Source organism: Papaver somniferum, chromosome 1 (assembly GCF_003573695.1).
Source record: "Papaver somniferum cultivar HN1 chromosome 1, ASM357369v1, whole genome shotgun sequence".
Taxonomy (NCBI): domain Eukaryota; kingdom Viridiplantae; phylum Streptophyta; class Magnoliopsida; order Ranunculales; family Papaveraceae; genus Papaver; species Papaver somniferum.
The window spans coordinates 121,238,264-121,254,581 of NC_039358.1; the positions used below are offsets into that span (position 1 = coordinate 121,238,264).

Here is a 16,318-nt window from a genome sequence, read left to right on the forward strand (position 1 = left end):
ACAAGTAATTTTAGATATTCAAAACTTTTTCGAACCTCCGGGTAACTGTTTTTTGGCGCTGGACTATAGGATAAAGTTAGTCGAGTTTTCTGGATGAATCAGCAAATTTCCCATTTTAAATTTGGAAGGATATTTTTCAATGGGCCTCCTACCGTGGATAAACATTCAATAGGGCTTGTGTGGGTAGTGGATGGGCTGAAGCGTGACACTACTGGCTTTGACCAGAACAATCCAGTCTTAGAGAAAGACCACGTTCAAAATCGAAAATGGAAAGGCATCAACCAGATATCGAGGATGCCACCGTGTAGCGACACGTATTCTACTTGTGAAGATATGCAACTTTTTTTCAAAACGAGACTGGAAATTGAAGAGAGTCCAGAGTTTAGAGAGAGAGACAATGGCCGCTCCGTTAGAACTTCCTGCTAGCGCCTTTTTTATTTTCATGTAAATCTCCATTACCTTTTTGGTTTTGTTAAACTCCAAATTATTTCCTAGCGTCTTTTGATCGGCGTTTCCTAGTGTTTTCTAACTTGTGTGGGTTAATTATTTTGTATTTTTAGGGAAGAATTCAGCGAAACATTCAAGCATGAACATCCTAACTACAAGTCATTTGCCATTGTGGGCAAAGCTGGTGGAGATAAATGGAGATCCATGTCTCCTGCTGTAAGTACTTTCTTCTAGAAGAATATAAACATTATTTATTTTTATTTTTCAAAATCGTCGGTTTTAATTCGATAATACGATCCTTTTTATTTCCCCTCGTGTAAATATAGGAAAGAGGTATTTATGAAGCAAAAGCAGAAGCAAGGAGGACTCATTACGTCAAGAACATACAAGCTTATGACAAGAAAATGGTATCTTTACTCCTTTATTTATTATTATTTTTTTAAATTTTTTGTTTGTTGTTGTTTGCATTTTTCCCTTCAATAATCTTTTCTTGTGGGACTTTGTCAGGGTAAACGAGCAACTTCTGATGAAGATGAATCAGATTCAGATTCAGACGAGAGTGAAGAGGTATTCCTTTACAAACCCTAATTTGATTGAAATTTTTGTTTCATGGCTGGTTCAAAACCATGGCATTGGTTAACTGGTGAGATTTATATTTAAATACGGCTTCACAATTATATTCGCTTTAGCGCACAGTGCATTGCAAAACTTAATATCTATGATTGTATTATTGTTGAAGACTTGATAACTTACTACATTTGGTGTTGAGTAAACTTAATGTCAGTGCATTGCTAAATAACTTGGTTTTGCTTCAGAATATCCATTTTGTTTTTAAAACTAAAAACGCTTTAAGGTAATGGGAAAACTAATTGACATAACTTTTTAATCAAACATGGTAAATTCTTCTTGAGCTCTTTCTGATATTTTTTGAGGGGGACCGTTGTCTATGATTATATTGTGAGGTATTTAACATTGGTACACTAACTAAGATTCGAGTCTTTACTTGGAAAGTGCATTCATAATGTATGACTCGTAAAGCTATAATCACATCTATGTTGGATGATATTATCTGGGATTCTGGGTCCCAATATATGTTTGAAGCTAAAACCTTGGATCCAATATCATCGTATGGAATCTGCGTTGTGTGTAGACACAACCATCTTAAAACTGATTCTTTTTGGGTACCAGGTAGTTGGGACGGGGATAATATTAACACATGGCTTCCCAATAATTGGATTCCTAATCCTGACAGAAACCTCCTGATATTTATGTTATTATAATCAAAGACCTGATAACTTACAACATTAACTGTTTGGACTGCTAAAAACCTTGAACTTTGTTTCAATAGAGATGGCATTGTACACAACACCAATGTAACTCTCCTGAACATGACACTTTTGCTATCTCTTACTAACCATCGTAGAGTCACTGTGTGCTGTATATAATGATATTGTCATCTGCCACTAGGGCTCGTAGTTGTGATATCAGTGATTCTCGTAGCAATTTTGAGTAGATAATAGTGCAAAATTTGGAAACATTATCTAGGATTCAAGTCTTTATTTGGAAATGCATTCATAATATTCTCTACGGTAGATCTAAAACTACATTTTGTTCACATGACATGTGTTGTATCCCATGCATGGTTTTGAAGCTGAAACATATATCACTTGTTTGTTAATGATATGATTTCGCCACAAATATTAGAGTAATTTTCTTAATAATGACAATAACTTCATCGCTGTCAACGCTAAATTAATTTCAGGTTATGTAATCACGCTTTTAATATTGGTTGAAGTTCATGCACTTTCTGCCAATATGGTTTGGTTTATCAGGGAAGCAAGATGTGAAAAAGTCCATCATTATGAAAATTATAGGCAATAACAAAGAATTTGGTTCTTACAAGGAATCCAGCCACTTACAAATGATTGAATTGCTGTTATTGTTTTCTATTGTGTAGGTTATGAACTCACTTCCGGATACAGTCGAACCCAGAAGACCAGCGAGTGCCTTTTTCTGTTTCATGTAATTTTTCTCCAATGCTCATTCTTTTCATAAGTTCCTCAAATTCTCTCTCTCTTTTCTAACGTACATTTGACTGATTTTGCCAGGGAAGACTTTAGACACACATATAAGAATAAACACCCTAACAACAAGTCAGTCAGCGCTGTAAGTTATCTCTGCAGATCTACCTATTTTTTTCATCTGTAACTTCAAATTTTTACCGTGCTTTTATATTTCTTAATTTGGTTTTTCCTTTCACTTAAATTAGGTAGGCAAAGCTGGAGGAGATAAATGGAGATCATTGTCTGATGCTGTAAGTGATTTCTTCAGGGACAGAAGTTTTATTTTCATTAAAATTTTGATTTTTATTTACTTAAATTTAACATTTGTCTGTAAAAAATAAATACAGGAGAAAGCTCCTTATGTAGCAGAAGCAGAAAAAAGGAAGGCTGAGTACAACAAGCACATGTGTCCTTACTGCAAAAAAATGGTTCACTAAATAAAATTTTCTGATTGCCTTTTATTTTCCCTAGTCATTTGTCTGCATTCTTCCTTCCAATATGTTTTTTATTCTTATCATGATTTGGTAGAGTGAAGGAGTAGCTTCTGATGAAGATGAATCAGAGTCTGATGAAGATAATGAAAGTGAAGAGGTATTTCTTTACAGCCCCTAGTTTGATATTTTCTTAGAAATCCATCGAAAGTTTTCTTCCCAACAGTTGAGTCATTCGTGGACCAAGGTTGTTAAGAGTTGCCTTAAGCCCTAAACCCTGTATACGACTGCTTCAAAACCTTTAATACTCTGATGGTTTGGGACCTCTGGTCCTTGGGGATGGGGCCAATATTAAAATATGTCTATACAATTGGATCCCCAGTTAACGTGCAATGAGAAACCTTCTAATGCTAATGTTGTTGATTGTGTTACTGTACTGTCGAAGACTTGATAAGTTACAACATTAACTGTTTGGACTGTTGAAAGCGTGAACTTTGTTTCAATAGAGATGTCATTATCCGCTGCACCAATGGAACTCTCCCGAACATGACACTTTTGCTATCTCTTGCGAACCATTGTAGAGTCACCGAGTGCTGTATATAATCATACTGTCATCTGTTACTAGGGGTCGTAGTTGTGATATCAGTGATCCTCGTAGCAATTTTGAGTAGAAAATAGTGCAAAATTTGGAATCATTATCTAGGATTCAAGTCTTTGTTTTGAAATGCATTCATAATATTCTCTATGGTAGATCTAAAACTACATTTTGTTCACATAACATGTGTTGTATCCAATGCGTGGTTGTGAAGCTGAAACTTATATCAGTTTGTTCATGATATGACTTTACCACAAATATTAGAATAAATTTCTTAATAATGACAATAACCTCATCGCTGTCAACGCTAAATTAATTTCTTAATAAAGCGTTAAGTAATCACGCTTTTAGTATGAATTGAAGTTCATGCACTTTCTGCCAATATGGTTTGGTTTATCTGGGAAGCAAGATGTGAAAAAGTCCATCATTATGAAAATTATGGGCAATAACAAAGAATTTGGTTCTTACAAGGAATCCAGCCACTTACAAATGATTGAATTGCTGTTATTGTTTTCTATTGTGTAGCTTGTGAACTAATTTTCGGATACAGTCAAACCCAAGAGACCAGCGAGTGGCTTTTTCTGTTTCATGTAATTCTTTCCAATGCTCATTCTTTTTATAAGTTCCTCAAATTCTCTATCTCTATTCTAACTTACAACTGATTTTGCCAGGGATGAATTTAGATTAATATTTAAGAATAAGCATCCTAACATCAAATCAGTCAGCGTCGTAAGTTATATCTCTCCCTGTTTTTTTTGTCTGTGAATTTTATTTCTTACCGTGCTTTTATATTTGTTATTTTGCCTTTTCCTTTCCACTTAAAATAGATAGGCAAAGCCGGAGGAGATAAATGGAAATCATTGTCTGACGCTGTAAGTGATTTCTTCGGGGACAAAAGTTTGATTTTCATAAAGATCTTGAAATTTTTGTTTACTTAAATTTAACTTTTGTCTCTGAAAAAATAAATACAGGAGAAAGCTCCCTATGTAGCAGAAGCAGAAAAAGGAAGACTGAGTACATCAAGTACATGGATGCTTACAGCAAGAAAACGGTATTCTTAATAAAATTTCTGATGTCTTTTATTTTCAATAGTCTTTTTTCTGCATTGTTCCTTCCAATGTATTTTTTATTCTTGTCATGATTTGGTAGAGTGAAGGAGTAGCTTCTGATGAAGATGAATCAGACAAATCCTTTGACTCCGACGAGTCAGACGAATCAGAGTCTGATGAAGATAATGAAAGTGAAGAGGTATTTCTTTACGCACCCTAGTTTAATATTTTCTTTGACATTCATCTCAAGTTTTCTTCCAACGGTTGACTCATTCGAGGACCGAGGTTGGTAAGAGTAGCCTTAAACCCTAAACCCTGTATACAACTGCTTCAAAATCTTTAGTACTCCCTCCGGGTCCTTGGGGATGAGGCCAATATTAGAATATGGCTATACAATTGGATCCCCAGTCACCGTGCAATGAGAAACCTTCTAATGCTAATGTTGTTGGTTGTGTTATTGTATGGCCGAAGACTTGATAACTCGCTAGTTACTACATCAGCTGTTAGGATTCCCAAAGACGTGAGCTTTTTATATTGTCATGAACTATTATAAATTCTCGATGAGCTCTTTATGATCCTTCTGTTTTTTGCTTGATTCTCTGTGATTATATTGTTAGGTTTAGAGTATGACTAGACAAAAATGTGCTTGAGTTACAGTACTAAGCAAAGCTAAAATCACATGCATGTTGCACGATACTATATGGTTCAAACTTCAAAGATGTCACCTTAAATTGTTTGTTTTTTATGAGTTGTAAATGTTTGGAAACCAAATTGTTAATAAGTTATAACCAGGATCTGTTTCTTCAAGGACTAAATAAATTCTGGTTGTCGCTACACGATTAATAATATGGAAGTAATACTATTACTATGAGTAGGGTTTCTGGACTTTGTCTCTTTGTATATTGCTTTATCTGGAAAATAAGATATGCAAAGCAGCAAAGGTCTCATAAAACAAAATGTCCGACCATATAACAGCTGTTATAATGGTGGCCAGTTTTACTCACGAAATGTCAAGCATTGTTGGATAACAACTCTTAAAAGCAACTGAAAAGCTGTTGGTTGGAAAAACCTTCCTCGACTTGTTTTGCAAAAATAACTGGACTATTACCAACAGAATGATAATTGTCTACTGTTTCATTTATGCAGGTAGATCGAGACAGACCTAAACGGCCTGCCAGTGCCTATTTCATTTTCATGTAACTCTCTCTATTCCTCAAATTGTTCCTCATTTTCCAAATACTGGTCGTATCTTTCTCTCATTTATGTTTGTTTTTCTCATTTAATGTTTCATATTTGTTTGTTTTTCTAGGGAAAAATTCTCACAAGCATACAAAGAAAAGCATCCAAACAATAGATCTGTCTGTGTTGTAAGTTATCACTATAGATTCACCTCAGTTTCTCTGCATATTAGTTCCCTTTGTGCTTATCATTTATTTGTTTTACTTATTGCGAAACCAAAAGGTAGGCAAAGCTGGAGGAGATAGATGGAAATCAATGTCCGATTCTGTAAGTAGCTTCTCTAATAAAAACAAATGTTTTGTACTTTTTCCATCCAATTAACGGTAGTTTTCGCTAGCTTCAACTTTTATTCTTTTTACAGGAGAAAGCTCCTTATGTAGCAATGGAAAAGCAAAGGAAAATCGAGTATCTCAAGTACTGGGAAGCGCATGAGAAGAAGGCTGTGAGCCCTTGGGAGGTGCGAACTCTTAAACATACAGGAATCAGTTTGGGGTTGTCATTTCCTTTTACGAAAAAGTTTTTTTATTTTGGCATGACTAATGGAGTAAACATTAAGCATGATAAAAACCTCATAGAGGATGTTGAAGATGATAACAGTGAAGACGTTTTTTGTGCTTGTGCAAAACAAATTTCGATTCATTTGAACAAAACTTTCAAAATTTAGTTCGACAGTTATTTGAATTGTTTTTCATTTTGGTTGCAGAAGATGATTTAGTTGGTGTAGTTGGCCATCTTTGTTCTCTGTTTAGTCTACTACTACTCTTGATCAATGTAATCAACAAAAAGTGGTGTTTTCTCATATAGAAGCTTGCATCTCTATAGTACAAATGTTTCTATGTGGGCACTTTTTAGGCCTTCGTTCTTATTCTTGTGTATAAGTTTCAACCTTTTGCAGCTAATTTATAAGGTGATTTTGTTGCTAATTACATTTATAAGTCGGCTCTCCTGTACAATTTGGTACAAATAACATGTTAGAACTTCCCAGCTTAAAGACTTTGGTCGATGTCCTTCCCAAGGACACTGCGAGGTTAGTGTACACACAGCCTGGTGCTGGCAACTGACTCTTAACTGTTGTTTGGTCATAATTAGTTAGTTTACAAATAGCAAAAGTTCGATTCTACGAAGGGCTGTGTTTGGTCATACAATTCCAAAACTGGACAGAGAGAGAATGGCAGCTCCAAGTACAAAATGCTTTCTTGTCACAGGGCCTCCTGTAAGTGCGAAAAAGAAATTTTTCTAAGCAGTTATTCATCTCCTTTTAAATCAATTCCAATTTCAAAGTTCAGATTTTCTGCAGGATGACAATCTTTTTATTGTTATTTCGATGTAACTAACAGGCTGGGTTGCACCAATACCGCCACGGGTGTCTGCCACACCCGTGTTTCCGTGTGTCCAATACGGCAAATTTAAAAAACCATGATACGGCGCCACACCGGTAGGCATAAATATCGTTAATTTTTAAAGATATGTAAACATATAAACAGGGCATAATTTCAATGTCGATTCAAAATATATAACAAAAGTTCAATTAGATTTTCAGTTTTGATCTTATACTTGCAAAAAGCTTATAAAAAAAGCATGAAGTGATCATGTATACCAGTGGCAGTGGTACTTACAAAAAAGTTATACAAAAAAACCCCTTGCTTTTTAATTAGCAACAGATGACCCTTAACCCTTGAATAAGATCCCTTAAAAGGTTTTGAACAAAACTTGCATTCCATATCCCAATTTCCGCCCCCACTTTTACTCCTACAGAGTTTGTTAACATACTTCCATAATGGTGCATCTAAGTTTTCTGACATTACTACAACAACAAAAGACTAAGTAGCTTAGCTTGTTTACCGGTGCTAGTACAGATTCATGAGTGATGGAATATGGTGAAGAAGAAGAAGAAGAATAGAGATTGATTTTTGATAGAACACAACAAATAGATCTGGTTTTTCAGATTTCATCTCAGTCAAAGATATTTATTATCTTTGGAACCATCGATTGCTAATATGTGCCGACGATGACAACCACACAGCTGTAATATGGGCTAACATACACGTTTTACCAAGTTTTACCTCCCTTGAAAGTAGGTGATCGTTACAACAAATAGATCCTGCCGTATTTTTGGAGTATTGCTGTATGTGGCTGTATCCATACTGCCGGACACACGATACGGCGACCCAATGGGCGTATTGGTGCAACCCAGCTAACAGGGAGTGGGGAAAACAACTTTGGTAATGAAAGTTCTAGAAACTCTAAGAGCTTCTAATCCGAACCTGAAAGCTCAAGGTTTCTATACCAGTAAGAGCACTTTCGCTTCACATTCCTTCCCTTTTTCATTTTTCTTCTTCTTTTATATTAGCTGAAAATGTGTTTAATTTGCTGACAATCTGTATGATGAAATTACTGTGTAGGTGAGATTAGGCAAGGAATGGAGAGAGTTGGGTTTGAAGTGGTGACTTTAGATGGTCGCCAGGCTCCTCTTGCCTCTACCACTGTATCTAGGTCTAATTCTACTCACCACTTATCTGTTTCCCTCTTTGGAATTTGTTGTGTTTCGCTAAAAACATAGAGTATGTTTTTTTGTTAGAAATAGCAGGGCAGAGTCACAGAGATGGCCTAGTGTTGGAAGGTTCAAAGTGGATATAACCTCATTTGAGTCACTAGCATTGCCTGAATTGCAGGTTAGAGACATGGCATGCGTAAATTTACGAATCCTCCACAAGAGCTTTACCTGATTAAGTCAATTTGGCTCACTATTTTGTCGGTGTTCTTTTATTTTGAAATGTTATCAATGTAGGTTAAAGAAGATACCGATTTATTCATCATTGATGAAATTGGTAAAATGGAGTTGTTCAGTTCTTCATTTTTCCCGGCTGTGTTACGAGTGCTTGAATCTAATATCCCAATTCTAGCTACCATACCCATCCCCAAATTCGGACGTGACATACCTGAAGGTAAACAAGTTTCAAAAGGTTTGTGGAAATTCTAGCGTTTTGCATTTTCAATTTGACATGTAAGTAACTTGTGGGTGTCATGTTCTTGTGCAGTTGCACGAATGAGGAATCATCCAGGGGCTACAATATTCACGATCAACACAAGGAACAGAGAAGCCGTGAAAGAACAGATTTACACTCAACTCGTAGATGTGCTACCAAGGACCTAATTCTGTACGAGGCATGTGCGGTCTTTTGGATTCATGGAATACACTTCACTTTTTTGCTTCAATTTCTGAAGCGTCTCATCTTTGTTTTGTGTTGTCAGAATGCTCAAATTTTATACAGGAATACTAAAACCTTTGTTTTGAGTTATCAGAATGCTCAAATTTTATACAGGAATAATAAAATTGTACACGTGGAAGATCATTTTATTCTATTAGAATGTGGAAAAATCACACTGTTATGGAAAATATAAAGTAACAGAAAACTACCCATAGAGCACACGGCGCAGACACCCCCACACAAAAATGATAGCTGTAGCCGTACAATAGAAAAACAAAACGACACAAAATTGAATTCACACAATTTTAATTTACCTAAACACACTGACAAGCCAGGGCTGTTATGAACTCCGTTTATCATGTTCGGCAGTTTTTAACATCTCGTTCGCCAAAGCTGAGAATGATTTAGCAGTATCCTCCATTTCATTTGTTCGAACATTGATACCCTAAAATAGCAAGCACAAGCAACACAGTATCTCAAAAACAAATGGTTGAAAATCAAAACTTTATGGTAGAAGGTTGTACACTTGAAGGACTATTAAACAAAGAAAAAGAAAAAAAAAACTTACGTCCAACTTCCTCAAATTTTCATGAAGCTTGCTTTGGGCCATATTAGCCTCACTAGTTGCCTGGGACAACAGAAAATGAAGTCAAGTCATTTACATCGAGGGGAAAGACTTACGCTGTCCACAACCAGTGGTGCGATAAATTATCATTCAAAATGGAACAGGTAAGTGAACTTACACCAGAGGAAGGAAAACCGTATCTCTTCTTGATTTCGTCAATTGAACTGTTTTTCTCATCTTTTCTGGGAGATCCACTTTTCCCAGCCTCATTCTCTATTTTAGCATGAGTTTTTTCGTTTTTAACCATTTTTTGTTTCAGTTTGCCTGTAATTTCAGTAAGAAAAAAAATGCTTGACAGTGTTACAAAGGAAATGGTTTATGATGTCATTATGGTCGAAAGATTCTTGAACTGTAAATAAATACAAATACGAGAACCCAAAAAAGTGCACACCAACCTGTGAGTGCTTGAAATCTACTTGCCAGCTTTTGGGTATTTAGTCCTGGAATCATATTATGTCCACCTCCCTTGGGCTTCTCCATTTCACCATCAATATCAATATCATCTTTACGGAAAGAACCAGCATACACAATCAGTCAATGGGATGTTCTTCTCATTGCGATCAAGTTAAACACTGATAGAGAGAGAGAGAGAGAGAGAGAGAGTTACATATACCTATACTTAGCTCAGCGTCATCGTTATCCACGGGCACATGATCTATGTTCTCAGCATCTAATGGAAAGTTTTCTGCCGAAAATATAGTGTTAAGCTCCTCTCCTACACTTGCTCTGGGTTCCTCAAATGTTACATCTGAATCAGCCTTGGCTTTACCTCCTTTCATAACAGAGCTAAAGAAACCCTGAAAAGTCCATCAATTTTACTTTTTATGGACTACTTTACACGTATAACAAGGAATACTGTAAAATGATTCAAAAGACTGTTACCTTCTTCTTTTCTTTATGGATAACAGGTACATTCACTTCTTGCTGAACTAGCATTCTCTCCTTGTAAACTAGACTAATATGGTCTAAAATCCTGAAATTGAGAAGGAAAATTGAGCTTAAATCACTTAATTAGGCTAGCAGTACATGCAGAATATGTGGACAATAAAACCAAAAGAATGCACCTATAGATTTCCTTCTGGAGTAAAAGTGAGACAAAGAAAACTTCTTGATCTCCATTGACCACAACTAGTTCTCCACCAGATGAAGCACATAAGAAATTCAACTTTGAATTTGATACTGTCAGACCTGTTATGGAGGTTTCCTTGAGAAGGGTTAATTCTGGAAGAGACCTAAAGTACATAAGAACAACTCAAACTTCAGTTTTTGTTCAACAAAATGAACACTGAAGCCATCATGAGTTGGAATACTACAAACCTTATTTCAATTTTTCCACTTGCAAACAGAAGTATAACTGCAATGTTTGAGTTGTTATCGTGTACTGTTGTAGCCCAACAGCAAGAAGTACCATGGAACTTTTTCTTGTACAAGACCTTCTTAACTCCCTTTGATAGTAGTTCAATGGACAAGGAGAAAGTAATAGTATTTTCAGCTACTTTTGCACATAATATGGATATAATAGTACTACCATCAATGAATAGAATTACCTGAACCGCATTAACCAAGGAATATATGTAGATAGATGTCTCATTGCAGAGCAATACCAGATCATCCAGTACATCTGCACAAGTTGATTAACTAATGAAATGTCTACGAAAGAAAGAGCTAGCTAGTATGATCCACAAGAAATTCTGATTATTACCTAAAATCTGCATGAAAAGGGCTTTAGAAGGTTTATTGGGATGGACAGTGTTGGCACTTAATGTGTTTCCATTGTCACTGTCAAGCGCCACAATTGATGAGTCTTTTGTGGCCACCAATAAAACGTTGTTCTCAAAACCATGGAAGCTGCAGGTTTCAAACTGTGAGGAGATAACACCAGTGCATAGTTCGCTGGTAAATTGTTTTTGAGAAAGTAATGTAGGGCCTTCCATGCCAATTATAGAAATCTGAAAGCCAAAAAGTTGATGAATATTTTTAGAAGGTGACTACTAAGAACTCGTTTAGAGATATAACTGCGAGTTTACAAAGTCAGAGGGCACGAGATAGAAAAAACCCACATATCCTTGATCAGACCCTACAGCAACATGACTTGAGTCCTGCTTCAGATTTATAGAAAGTACAGCTCCATTAACCTTTATCACCTTAACACTGTGGATAATATTTTTCTTTGTACTTCCTGTAACATAGTCAAATTCATTACAATGTTATTTCGCCATGGTAAAGGATTTCCAACAGTCCATAGAAAAGTTAATCTCAAGTATATATGACAATCATTATCTTCAAGCAAAAACACCTTGTAGTGAAAGACGATTATTTTCCATTGAGATTTGGTCAGGTTTGAGTTTGAATATGCGGACCTACATAGAATCAGGGGACAAGTAATTATAAAGTACAAGATCCAGCATTTTTCTCATTGTTAAGGTGATAAATTAGAAGTAAATACTTTACCATTCCAACTTGATCGCCTGTAACAAGCAATCGTGAGCTGTGGTCAAAATGCAATGCTGTCACTGGAATGCCAGTAACAGAATGGTTATCCTCACTCTGCGTGATTAAAAAGATTTGGAATAAAAACAATAGAAGATCAGAAAAATATAAATTCAATTGAGGGTAAGCTCAAAAGAAAGATATTTACCTGCTGTTTAACAGATGAAATAGGAAGAAACAAGGGACATGATAAATCCCAAAAATTTATAGATCCATCACTGTGTCCCGTTATATACAAACATTTAACCTTTGTGAATCCACTACTTATGCATTTTCCATCTTTCTCCTTTGCTTCAACTGGAAGAAATGACGGCAAACTTTTAGCCACCAACTTGTAATCCTGCAAAATTACAGAAGTAGTAAATTTAGAAGTGGAGAATGATGAACAAATAAGAGTTGGTTTACCAAATTCTTTTTCATAATGGTATTACCTCATCCATAGAAAGATTTGTACAATCTGTAATGAGTTTTGCTGTAGTAATGCTTGGCTCTACAAATGGCAGCTTAATCATGACCTGCTTTGGAAGGGAAGGAGTTGACTTGGAGTGCAACTGCAGTAGATATCTTTCGATCGCCGAATCATCATAGGCACACAGATGACCAGATTTCAAAAGGAGTATAAGCGAATCGTGTTTGTGCTTGTTTTGGTCACTGGTGCTTGGTATAATTTGCATGTCTAAACAACGTTCCGGCAGTGGAAGTGTCAGCTTAATTGTACGTGATTCTGTGTGCTCATTCAGAAGGATTATCTGCAATGAATAATCAACTTACATTCACAAAAACATTCATGGAATAATATATTGCCTCATCGTTGTAATACTTTACTATGATACAAACTGCTAAAGGGTAACTCTTGCTTGCTCGCAAATAGAAAAATTAAATTTTAACATCAAAGGAATTGTAGGTTCGCATAAAGAAACTACCTGAAACAAATTCGAAGTCACAGAGTCAGATTCTCCATTGACGTACAAACGACTAGCCTTGCCATCTCCATAAATCCACTTCAACGAAGATATAGGAATTTTGTCCATCTTATACCCAAGATTGAGTTTACAAGTAGGAACATTTTGAGTTGCAGATACATCTTTGTTACTCGAACCTTTTGAATCAGAAAGTGATGGTATAGCCCAGAGTAATATCTCACCATTGTTATATCCGACAACTACTTTACTACCATACGGGCATGCCCAACATGCAGAAGTAACTTTTTTTGTTTCAGGAGACAGTGAATGAAGCAAATTTCCACCCGTGATGAAGATAACATTGCTTTCTTCCACTCCCCATAAGACTATAGCACCATCTCTGAAGATCACAAGAACTCTTTTGCTTTCAGCCATTGGTTGTGCCAGTATATACAATACTGCAGCATCTCCTTCTGCTTCAGCTGTATTCCCTGAGGGAATGACATAAGAATCAAATTATAGAATGACATAAGAATCAAATTATATAATCAATGAAAATATCCAAGGACGCATCACACATGTATGATAGTGAAAGTTTACTACCATGGGATACTGAGAGAGGAATATTGTATCTCATCTGCAGTATATGATGATTTTCTTGATCAACCTTCCATACTGAAACATTTCCGATGGAATCTCCAATGTAGCTACAATCACCACAGCATTTTATCTCAGTTTATGGCTGCAAATCCATTTCATGCATTAAAGAAGGATAATCATATTCTGGATTATATATCTACTATTTACTTACATATAAGAAGTATGCTGAATGACAGTGAAAGCGGTAATCTCTTGTTTAAATTTGTGCACGTGAGATAATTGCTTCCTCTCTACATCCCAAACCTAACAATATAGTAGCAGTTTTGATTCATATTATAAAATGGAAAGTGAAGTAGATGTAATGAAACAATAGTATGCTGAAAGTAAGTAAACTACAGAAACACACACCTCAATGTGGTTTTGGGCTGTTACATTTATAAGTACTCCTTCATTCTCAAGAAACTGCAACATGAGAAATTATCTTACGAAAAGAGCAATTGGAGCATTCTTCATAATTGCAATGTTACAAAAAAATCTAACTGGAAACTTCGATGAGAGAGCAAGAAACCTGTAGGAACTTGCTAGGAATTGGATCACTGGATTCCAGTATAGCTTGAGTGTTTTCTTTGCCGAGTAATTTGATTCGACCATCTCTGAGAAAAATGTTAAAAAGCTATTTATTCCATCCTTCACTACATCCTTTAGCAGTAAGAGTGAGTAGTATATATTATCAAACATTCAAACTAAAATTTGAGGAGAGAAATTTTCTTACTTGGTGGATATTGCAAGTATGTTTTGGATCGAATCATAAGCCAGTTTAATTGCTCCTGCAGGAATTCCATAATGGAAAACTAGACGTGGGTTTACATCATCAGACTTCAAACTACTCAAACTTCCTCCTCCAGGCTGCTTATAGAAACATCAAAAAAAAAAAATTCTGAACACTCGGATTTCACACGGAACATTACACAAACGCGTAAAGAACAAAGAGAGAACTGAGAACCCACTCAGCCCAACTGCTGTATTGCTCATAGTTCACAGTCACGGCCATCTCTGCCGCATCAACCATGCTAGACTACTAGCTCTTTAGCCTAGCACTCTCATATAGCAGCTCATACTTACTGGATTACCTTGGTCCCAAGGACAATACCTAAGCAGCTCATTTTAACAGTCGTACAGTGGTAGTTTGTTGACTATGGTCGCTTTAATTAGAAGACACGAGTTCAGTTCTCCCTGAGAGAATATTTTTCTGTCTACTTTTTCCCATTTAGTGGCAAAAAAAAGGTGAATCCAGATTAATCTGGCGCCTGATGGTGGTTAAAGCACATGCATCTAAAGATGGTTTAGGTAACCCTGAAGTAGTCATGGACCCAATTACTTACTAGCTACTTTGTGATCCAATGTTCCTGTCTACATCATCATGACTTATCTAGATTGACCTTAAATTAAGCTGGAAAAAAGAAATGAAAAAGAAAAAGGGTACCCATTTGTAAATTTTAAACGAGCCACTTTATAGCATTTCATTGGTACAAGGTGACCCTGTAACATTCTTTATTTCTTTCTTTTCTTTATTTATCTGGTTCGTCTGATTTTCAATATCAAAGTAGGACCTTCACATGAAATCACAAAAATGTAAATGACTGTGTCTTATGACAGATCCTGGGTGCATATAGTTTAGTGTTCAAATACGAATCTGCTAATTGACCTAGACCATCTAAGTTATGATTACGGTCCAATGGTGATGCTCACTGTCCCGAAGTAAACCTGGTATCCAGCTATAGTCGCAGATTTGTACCGATCAATTCTATTTATCTTCCTCTGGTATGCTCCGGTCATCAGAGTACTTACATTTTCTGGGCCGACAAGACAGTAATGAGAGAAGGTCATACCTATTATGGGCCATCATACATCTAAAAGCATGGGCCAGAAAGCTAGTTATGGAATCTCAAATCCAGTATGGAAATATAATCAACACTCTGAAATTCTAACATGGGAATCTGCTTCAAAATTTCAAATAAAGGAAGATCATAATCATTTATTCATTTTATAAGCAAAATAAAATATTGCTTGAAAAAGCAAAAGCTGTATTATAGGAAAAATAATCATAACTTTCATTCATGAAACTAACTTAATTGGAAATGCTATAGAACGGAGAAAATCACACTTATCACAGTTCAATGACAAAATTTGAGTCACTAATATGATTCATGGTAACTTGTGAAAAATGTTAAAAGAAAGATTAAATTGTGGATATCAGTCAAATAAGTAAAGAAGATTTGAAATTTGAGATCGAATCATACTTTTACTAACCTTTTTTGAAGCCTTCTCCACTAATTTTTTGACAAACATCTGGTAGATTCAGTGATTAGTAGTAGCAGTAACAGTCTGATGATGGTAATGATAATCAATAAATTCACTCTGATCTTGTTTTTGATTGGATTCGAGAACCAAAAATCGAAACTAATGAATTATGAAATAACTTTGAAAACTCAGGAAATTTGGTTTTGTTTGTAAAGATAGAAAGAAACAGAGAAAGAAATGGAGAGAAACGACAGGACGGTTTGATTTACACACAAAATCTAGTCTACTGCGGTTTCTTATACAAGCAGGCATTCATGATGTACACGTGGCGGTGGATTATCTAAATACTGATGCTCTCAGATTTATA

General features: G+C 35.8%; 3 protein-coding genes across 9 annotated transcripts; 2 read left to right on the forward strand and 1 right to left on the reverse strand.

Annotated features, from left to right (window-relative positions):
• The first annotated feature begins 325 nt into the window (after positions 1–325).
• Positions 326–7,363, forward strand: LOC113298773 (high mobility group protein B3-like). Of its 5 annotated transcripts, XR_003334386.1 has the most exons (15): positions 326–444; positions 561–663; positions 774–854; positions 955–1,014; positions 2,405–2,469; positions 2,556–2,613; positions 2,717–2,761; positions 2,858–2,938; positions 3,039–3,101; positions 5,732–5,781; positions 5,895–5,952; positions 6,047–6,091; positions 6,186–6,281; positions 6,914–7,037; positions 7,162–7,363. XR_003334386.1 is itself a non-coding variant. In XM_026547607.1 (14 exons), the coding sequence occupies exons 1-14, from the start codon at positions 398–400 to the stop codon at positions 6,926–6,928; spliced, it is 867 nt and encodes a 288-aa protein (XP_026403392.1). In that variant the 5' UTR covers positions 326–397; the 3' UTR covers positions 6,929–7,363. The 5 variants fall into 5 exon arrangements, 4 of the variants coding, with proteins under 4 accessions (XP_026403392.1, XP_026403400.1, XP_026403407.1 ...); XM_026547607.1 differs by having other exon boundaries at positions 6,914–7,363; XM_026547615.1 differs by lacking the exons at positions 6,914–7,037; positions 7,162–7,363 and adding an exon at positions 6,528–6,743.
• Positions 7,364–7,775: 412 nt separating this feature from the next.
• Positions 7,776–9,003, forward strand: LOC113298798 (cancer-related nucleoside-triphosphatase-like). 3 transcript variants are annotated; one of them, XM_026547632.1, is made up of 5 exons: positions 7,776–8,113; positions 8,227–8,317; positions 8,403–8,496; positions 8,613–8,769; positions 8,863–9,003. In XM_026547632.1, the coding sequence occupies exons 1-5, from the start codon at positions 8,050–8,052 to the stop codon at positions 8,976–8,978; spliced, it is 522 nt and encodes a 173-aa protein (XP_026403417.1). In that variant the 5' UTR covers positions 7,776–8,049; the 3' UTR covers positions 8,979–9,003. The 3 variants fall into 3 exon arrangements, with proteins under 3 accessions (XP_026403417.1, XP_026403424.1, XP_026403432.1); XM_026547639.1 differs by having other exon boundaries at positions 8,409–8,496; XM_026547647.1 differs by having other exon boundaries at positions 8,412–8,496.
• A 147-nt stretch (positions 9,004–9,150) lies between these two features.
• On the reverse strand, positions 9,151–16,202 carry LOC113298766. Its single transcript, XM_026547596.1, has 22 exons — positions 15,961–16,202; positions 14,423–14,556; positions 14,219–14,303; positions 14,059–14,112; positions 13,862–13,953; positions 13,654–13,757; positions 13,072–13,541; positions 12,580–12,897; positions 12,297–12,488; positions 12,110–12,205; positions 11,955–12,018; positions 11,719–11,837; positions 11,361–11,607; positions 11,206–11,279; positions 10,976–11,103; positions 10,723–10,890; positions 10,541–10,631; positions 10,272–10,455; positions 10,054–10,161; positions 9,777–9,922; positions 9,602–9,661; positions 9,151–9,478 (listed from the first exon to the last, which is right to left on the reverse strand). The coding sequence occupies exons 1-22, from the start codon at positions 15,997–15,999 to the stop codon at positions 9,374–9,376; spliced, it is 3,078 nt and encodes a 1,025-aa protein (XP_026403381.1). The 5' UTR covers positions 16,000–16,202; the 3' UTR covers positions 9,151–9,373.
• Positions 16,203–16,318: the final 116 nt, after the last annotated feature.